Source organism: Morus notabilis, unplaced genomic scaffold (assembly GCF_000414095.1).
Source record: "Morus notabilis unplaced genomic scaffold, ASM41409v2 Scaffold594, whole genome shotgun sequence".
Lineage (NCBI taxonomy): Eukaryota > Viridiplantae > Streptophyta > Magnoliopsida > Rosales > Moraceae > Morus > Morus notabilis.
This window is the reverse complement of record NW_010359491.1, coordinates 601,166-610,122: the sequence shown is the minus strand read 5'-3', so window position 1 is coordinate 610,122 and position 8,957 is coordinate 601,166. Positions and strand designations below refer to the sequence as shown.

Sequence of the window (8,957 nt, the reverse complement as noted above, 5' to 3'; positions counted from 1 at the left end):
CTTAGGGTAGATAAGGCTTTTTTACCCTACCCTATAGGTGCTGCTTTTTAATTAATGTTTTAACCTTTAGATTTGAGATTAGAAGCTGGTTGCTTGTTTAAAATTTTAACATAGATACTCGTAGATCTTACCGTCTTAATAAATTAATAACTATTTATTTAACTAATTGAGTTGAGTTTAACATACTTCGAATAATGAATTCAGTTTTTTCAGAAGGCAATTGAAGCTACAATAACGAAAAATAACAACAAAAAATATGGAAAGAAAAAAATAGACTCACCTACAACAACTGATTTCGAAAAAGAAAGATGATAGAGCGTGAAATTGACCCAAAAAAAAAAGTGCAGCGAAAGACACAAAACACCGAAAGCAACAACAGAACATTAAAGTCGACATTTAAAGGTAAAACGATAATAAAATCCAAAACGACCAAAAAAAAAAAAAGAAACGGCAAGAGGATCTAAAAACTCCAACAAAGAGGCATACGACAATACAATTAGAAACGACAAAAACGGGAAAAACGACAATATGAGGAAAGCGGCAGTAATATATATATATATATATATATATATATTTTTTTTTTTTTCTGTTTGGAAAAAAAAAAACAAAGCGGCAGAAAATATTTAAATATTTGAACGGTAAAAGATATAACTGTTGTCTTGCACTCATAATAACGTCATATAAAGAAAAAAATAATAACAAAGATCCAAGCTATAGTAAGAAGCTACCAAGGTAACGAAAAAAAACCGACAAAAGAGGCAACTGAGTAGCGAACAACAAAACTTTAAATGACAGTAAAATTATAAACGACAATGGGAGTTCAGAAACAACAGCAAAACTTGAGACGCTAAAAATTGGAAAACGACAATAACAAAGGCAACTGACAAGATCAAGGAACACAACTATTAAAGATGCAAGCAAAAAAATATAAAAAGGATCCCAAATTTTGTTCTCTTTCCATTTTCTGTCCCTGAATATATTTGTTGTAATCTGATGACAGTTTTTTTTTTTTTTTTTTTTTAAAGGTATGAGTGAACTTGAATAAATAGAATCTGGTTTAAACTAAAACGAGATAAAAACCAAAGAAGAGAAACAAATGATTTAAGAACAAAACTCTCAAGAGAGAAACTATTAGCTCAATATTTATTGATTAATCGTCAACTCTAAATTGAAATTACAAAGTACCATAGTTATGGGAGAACCAAATAACAAATATAAGAAGCCAAACCAAAATAAAATATGAAAAATCGGTAATGGAAAACTATCCTTATAAAAATAAATTTCTAATTCTAATTAAATGAAAACTAAATATTAACACATCCAAGGCTTATAAAATCTTTATAAATTTTATCCTATTTTTAATATTATAAACTAAATAAATATTATAGATTTTTGTCTCAAAGAACTCCTATTTTATAAGCGTTGGATGTGTTATCCCTACAATATCTAATTTATTAGTGCTAAAGCGTAGAATAAAATCTTGGATCTCACAATAATCCTTCAATTAATTGCTATTAAAATATTTCGATCACACAAGCACATATATCTGTCTGTTTTGTAATTCTTTTTACAAAGTAATCTAGCGAATATTATAAAATGGAATCTAGAACATACTATAATACGAATTATTACACACACAACTATATGTTTACAGTATATATTATCAAGAATAAATAGAAAACTAGTGGAACTAACTAAGATAGGGAAATCCTGAAAACAAGACAAAAATACCATTGTCAAGGCTGCTCATTTTGTTCCATTTGTCTCCTGAATGAACGTGACAGAATAGACAATGTATTCGCTCACAGACATCATAACACTGGTTGAGTTTCTAACTTGAAGATAGCCAATCACGTGTGCCTTTTTCACACAACAAATATACATACATACATACATAGATACATACATATGTATACACACACACACACACACACACATATATATATATGTATATACACACAAGCTAGTTGGTTTTTTCATTTTCCTCTTCAAACTTTTACTATATTTTCAAAGTTTCTATGGAAACAACATCTCGGCCTTTAGCTGTAGAAAGCTTCTCAGACAGTTGGTTGTCAAACACAAGACCCTCTTTGATAAAAGTCCTTGATAAATCCAACACAAACAGCTTCGATTTTGATACCTCAATTTCTGATAAATCTCCCGTTAACTTTGTCCACGCTGATGAACTCTTCTCTGATGGCCTAATCAAGCCCGTCTTTGTGGATCCCATTAATGGAGGAGTCTCTAGTTCTACTAGCAGTAGTAGTAAGAGTACAACAGATTCCGATATTTTCGCCTTGTCCTCTCTATCTGATCCAAGAACTAGCGTCACTGATCAGGATGTTCAGATGGGCTGTTCTTGTTGCTTCTTTAGAAGGCGGAGAAGGTTGTTATCCGAGCAAGTCTTGCGAAAGATATTCGGATATCTTATCAGAACTCGACGGGCAAAAGTCGTGGGGGGTTCGAAGAAAAGCACAAAGGTTGATGATATTGATAGAAGAACACTTGAAGTTAAGAGCTGGAGTAGTTGCAGTTCACCAGGTCCAAGCACAGTGTATGATATTGAGAGCTCAATCTATGAAGCAGTTCTTCATTGCAAAAGATCAATAGGTACTTTCAACGATATCGAATTCCTAAATATTTTTGTTGAAGTCTGTTATTCGATGAAGAGAGATTTTTTTTTGTTCTTGTCATATAACTATATGCATATTATTTTTCCAGGTAAATGATTTTTAGAGATGAAAGAGAAAGGAAGACGAAATTAGCTTTGAAGGGTATCTTGGAAATTCATGGCAAAGTTAAGAAATTTGCTAGTGGTCAAGTTGTTCTTTGTCCCACATCTCTAGCCTTCTCCTTCTTGGTTGTGCTTGTATAATACTAATTTTGTCTTGTAAAGGAGCTGGATATATAAGAAGCTTCTTTATGGTGTATAGCTGTGAAAATTCAGGCGCCAAATTGTATGAATTTTTAATAATAATATTACATTTGTTGTCTTCATCTTGTGTGGATAAGAAATAAGATGTCTTTCTACTTGTCTTCCTTTTACAATTAAAACATTGCACCCTCTTTCACTATGTGCTTAAACACACAAGTACTGCATGTGCTTCTTATGTGGGCACGCCATTAATGTGTGTAATTAGAAAGAATATCTTCAATTAATGACGTTAAGAAACTTTGTCACGAGATCATATTATGCTTGGAAGTTGGAATGATATGGAATCCCCTACATGAAGAATCAATCAATAATGGCTGGCCAGTTTATGCGTTACAAGCCATCATATTTAGAAATGAATAAGGAAGTTCTTTCATGCTCCTTACATGTTCTTTTTGTTATTATTATTATTATTTTTCTTTTCTTGCAGTACTTCTTATGAAACAAGCCAGCTCTAATTTGAGGTTGTGGTAGGAATCCTAAAGAGATATCTCATGATTTTGTGTTGCTTTGGTTTCATGTTAATATTTGTAACCTTATACCATCTTCAGCGGGAGTACGAATGTTATATTTTGTGGAAAAAAGTGGAAATTTTGTGTACTTCAATGCATAATAACATTATGAATAATATATCTAGTATTTGTCATAAATTTTTAATTTTAGAATTTGTAAAAGAAAACTTTTTTATTTTTTGAATAATTTGAAAATACTTATATTGCACGACTAGGTCAAACGACATGGGATGAGATGTTTGGAAGGGCGATCCCGCGTTATATGAGGAAGGGGTAATGTTATAAATTATTAAATGGAAAGCCAATTCATCAATTCATAAACAACCAAATACCAATATTTAGAACATATAGGCCACATTTGGTGTCAAAATTCACACTAAGATAGCAAGCACATGCCAAATTTGATATATTAAGTATAGCATTAGTAACAATATGCTAAATATTCAAATTTGTATTCAACTCGCATAGCAAATAATTTAGCAAACGTGTTTCCATCTTTTCAATAGATTTTGTTACATGGCCCCCATAAACAATAAACTTAAAAAGTACTCAATTATTGATTCTATCTGTCTCCCTTTTTCTTGTGTACAAAGTGATCAAAACGAAATAGCCAAAAGATTTCTCATGATAAGGATACACATGATCAACATATTAATGGAAGGTAGAGAGAGAGTAGTGTAAGAATGGTTGTCAAATGAGAACAAGGACACACAACATGCTAGGACTAAAGCCATAACCGACCCTATGACAACCAATAACTGTTCCTTTTAATTGTTTCCCTTTGTGTTTTTTGTAATATATGGAATTTCTCATAAAAAGAACAAAACATCACAATTGAAAGTCACTACCACTTAAAATTCATTGTTTAGTTGTTCGCCTACAGAAATCAGTGTCAACCAACTGGGACCAACATTCCGGGCCGTACAACATCCTTGTCTGTCTCCGCTACCAGCCATTCCAACCTTGTTCTTTAGTCAACATGGCTTAATCTACAGGGCCATTGATGTTTTCTTCGTTTGTGAAACATACAATGAGGCAATGGCTAATTTCCAAACATAGTGTTCATACTCTTACATTGGAAAAAGGAATCTACCCAATATTTGTTTTGTTTTTTTTTTATATATAAAAAAACTCACCATGTGTCTCCGAAGTGTCATTCTCCGCCTTAAACTTTAAAAGCTTCTAGTTTGCACATTGAGGTCTCGTTTATTTCACTAATTCGAGTTTTCAATTTCAATTTTGTTACAGTTAAAAGCTCTCACAAAAAGTCACATCTAACTTTTTCTTTTATAGTAAAAACCTCTCACATAAAATCACATCTCAGCATAAATTGAAAACTCGAATCAACGAACTGAACGAGTCCTGAATTTTGAATTTGTCTTACGTAATATTTTCTATTAGAATTTCTGTTAAAAAGCAAACGAAAAAAGTTCACTTAATTGCGCTTAATTCTCTATTTTTCTGTTTGTTTTTAACAAACATTCTAACAATGACAGTTTAGTGGGACTGGCTAATTTAAAATTTGAGAGATAAAGTGAGAATTTTTAAACTTTTAAATATAAAATGAAAATGATCTTAAAGTTTGGGGGAATAGGTGAGAACAATAATAAAAAAAAGACTAAAGAGAACACAATTAACAGGTGCCACATTATTATTAATTAAATAGAGAACTCTAGATGTGGCTCATGTTATGGATGTTACGTAGTGCAAATTATTGTATTTTTTTTTATTTTGCTAATGGCAAATTATTGTTATTTAAAATTTAAATAGAGAACTCTATATGTGACTGATCATATTATGAACGTTACGTAGTGCAAATTATTGAGGATGCTGAGTCTTTGGTGATGAGATAAGAAAATTGCATCCTTGTAAGGAAATCTAATCAAGATTAGCTAGTAAGGAAGATGTTTTAGATTCCAATAATCATGACCCAAAATCCTGATTTGCAGATATCGATTAGTGGAGTACCAGATCAGCTTAATTATTTGGAATAATTCTATTTCATTTACCCCCCCTTGAATGATTTTAAAAGTGCGTTTTTATCGTCTTGTAGTTTGTTATGTCCTTTGAGAAAGCACACAAATGATTACCAAAAGGGAACTTAACAAAGTTTCTTTTACTATTATCATTATATTTTCTTTCCACAGCACGCAAGTTGACACGATCCATTTGATAGTTGTAGTTTTTATTTATAAAATTAATGATGGATTTATAAAATTTAACAAAGATAACATGCTCATTGCATAATAACTCAAAATAATCCATGGAAAGTCGCATAACAAGGTGCAAAATATTGTCTTTTCATTGTTGTTGAAGATCTTCAAGAGTTCAGTGTTTTGCAAGTCGTGTGGTTGGTTTTGTTAAATTTCGAGTTATAATGCGTTAGACTCGTCTTTCTAGGAATAAGAAATAAAACTATTAGAAAATTGAAATTTGGGGACTAATCGGCCAAAAAATATGGGGAGAAACACTTAAAATCTTCCTTGTTTCTTATAAAAATGGCACGTTTTACTCTGTAATTTTACAAATGCCATGACCATTCCTTGTGCTTTTTAATTTCATGCATTTTTAACAAAATTTAGTTAAAACTTAATGTGTAGAAAGACCGTTTAAACCACGAGGTTCATTAAATTGATCAAACTTAAAGGTGTCCTGAGGTGAGTTAAAATGGTATTTTCACACCTTAAATCTGTAACGTAAGATTAAAAACACAATAACCAAAGACATCAGTGAAAATACAAGGTAAAAACGTGGAACTTTGATTTTTAAGACGTGAGATATTTATGTTAAGACCGTTAGACCAAATTCTCATTACTGAACCAAGTTAAAATCTATAGTGCCAAAACCCTCGATAAAATATATATGCTAAAAGAGACAACTCAGGGAGGAAGAGAATCTAGCCAACCCCACCAAGAAACTGAAGCTTTTGCAAAGATAGTTACCTAAGCTGGGGACCAACGACACTGCTACGCGGTTCATGTCGGAAATGTCCGCCACAGGTCGATGTTTTTACCATTGAAAGCAATGCAATGTCCGAAAGAAACGGCACAAGCCGTTTCGGGACAGCGATTCATGTACTAAAACAGCAAGAGATTTTAGCATTGGAATAAAAAGAACCATAGAATTCTGGGATGATTATTCTTGATAACAAAAGTCAAACTTCAGATGACTAGTATAGAACCAACTCAACATGATGACACTCGAGTATCCGTCGTAAAGTGACCAAATGGGGACCAATAAATTCCCATGTGTGACCTGCATGTTAGTTGCATATATGATATATCCCTAATGCTTTTTGAGTTTCAAGAAAAGGAGATTTCATATACCCATATCAGGCTATGTAATCAAAAGAACAGGAAATTGATATAAATTGTATTGAATATTCTTGAAAACAACTTGAATGACAAGACTGGTATTACAACATGGTTAATATAAAAACTCTTGGCTGGTACAAGTAATAGAAAAAAGGTCCTGAACTGAATAGCATAGTTGCACACACTAGAGAAGCCCCCTTAGAGCCATTTTGCTGCACTATATTATATTGTGTTTAGTTTGGGATAATACATTGTTTGGCTGTGTCTTATTAAAAACAACACTTTACCACTGAACTTTTCAAAGATACACTTTAGGCCATGACCAACCTGACCCAACTCCTAGATTTGGACCAAGGTCCACAGTCGAATTTGGTGTCTGAGTGGGACATGAGTTAGGCTTTGTGACTAGGCTGCCCGTGATTGGTATCGAGTTTCGAACAAGCGTAGGGTTGAGGTTAGGGTCCGTGACTGGCCAGAGTCGGAACTGGGATTGAGGCTGGAGTTGAGATCGGAATCCAAGACTTGACCCAGGGTCAAGGTCAAAGTTTAGGACTAGGACCGAGGTCAAGGTTAGGGTATCAGACCAAGGTTGGGGTGGAGGTCCGCAACTAAAGTCGAGGTCTGGTACTAGGGCCATAGTTGGTCTAGGGTTCAGGTCCAATGTCAGGGACCTCGATCCTAGACCCCAACCCGGGTCACAATTTCAAACCCCAACCCAATGTTGGTGATGAACACAAGTTCATGACTCCAATATTGGTCCCAAACCCTGATCCTAGTTGTGGACCTAGACCCCAATCCCGATCCTCGTCCCGGCCCTGGACCCCAACCCCCGCCTTAGTCCCAAACCTTAACTCTAGTGCAAGTTCCAAAACCCGAGCCCAGTATTGGTCTGAAAGTGTCTATGCTGAACCTCGAACCCAAGGTTGGTCTTAGACCCCAATCCAAGTTTTGGTTCAAAACTTCAAAGTCAATGTCATTAATCTAAACCTTGATGCGAAAACCCAACCTTGGTGTCGATCCCAAACCTCGACTCCGTGCCCAAACTCAAATCCTAGACCTCGATCATGATGTTGAATCTTGGTTTTGTTCTAGCCCTAGACACCAGCCCTAATGGCCCGATCCTAGTTCCGAATCTAAAACTATCATTAAAGTTGTAAATATGTTGTTCACCATTAGTAGAATTCAGAACCATGCTATTTATTAATAACGATTGTAAATATATTAGTTACTAGCATTAAGATTTAAAACCATGCTATTAGTTACAATTTTCTTAGAAGAAAACCAAAAAAAAAAAAAACAAACAACACATAACAAAGTAAAGCTAAAGCCCAAAAATGTTGTCGTCGCGCATGAAAACACGTATACTTTCATTGTACAATTCTGTAACCACTCATCAGTCTGCAATGGAAACATCAATCTAGAAAGGCACAAACTCCAAAAAATGAGTGCTCATGTGAGGATGAATTTGACCCCACTTTCTGGCTATGAGGATGGAGAACTGTCAAAACCCTGCGAACCCAAAATAGTGTGTTTACAAGAACTCAAAATATTTAGACTAAAAACATAAGAATTGTAAGATAAGCAAATACCATACATACCAAGCAATTAATAGTCCTCGTCCATAGGTACGTCTGGAATGTCAAACCTATCTTCTTCAATAGTCTTATTGATCACAGAAATAGACGAAAGTAATACGAAGTAAAGGAGACAAAAGTTATCTGTTCATTAAATCTAACGGGAGAACTAAATTATTAGACAGACCATCATATGTGAAAAACTAATACAATAAATATCATTACGTTCAGTTCAATTGATAAGAAACTTGATATAAAACAAAAACAAGCACTTGAAATAAGAAAAGGATATGAATCGACATACGTTCATCCTCCTTTTCACCCCGATTGCGGCCATTATTCAGCTCCCAACTAATTTCAGGCGTCACCTACCGTTTAATCAGGGAAAAAATATTGATTATATATTGTGAAGAAATTACGCAGGCAAATAAGAAAAGTTAACTTCTTTAGAGAAATATTTTTCTCACTAGCTTATGCTTTTGTTTTTCAAGAAGCATTCTCAGGTTATCTTTATCTTCCCTCCGCAGTAAATTCTTATAACTGCAAGCAATTGCATTTGCACCCAACTATATAAAAGGAAAAAGAAACACGCAACTCAAACTCTTAAAATTAATAAGTGGAATTA

The 8,957-nt window shown here is 33.8% G+C and overlaps 1 protein-coding gene across 1 annotated transcript; it reads left to right on the top strand.

Annotated features, from left to right (window-relative positions):
* Window positions 1-2,018: 2,018 nt before the first annotated feature.
* LOC21405294 (probable membrane-associated kinase regulator 6) lies at window positions 2,019-2,729 on the top strand. Its single transcript, XM_024163250.1, has 2 exons — window positions 2,019-2,610; window positions 2,722-2,729. The coding sequence occupies exons 1-2, from the start codon at window positions 2,019-2,021 to the stop codon at window positions 2,727-2,729; spliced, it is 600 nt and encodes a 199-aa protein (XP_024019018.1).
* The last annotated feature ends 6,228 nt before the right edge of the window (window positions 2,730-8,957 follow it).

Excerpts from the sequence above, each read along its gene's own strand:
- LOC21405294 (XM_024163250.1), top strand. The coding sequence starts at position 2,019 with ATGGAAACAACATCTCGGCCTTTAGCTGTAGAAAGCTTCTCAGACAGT.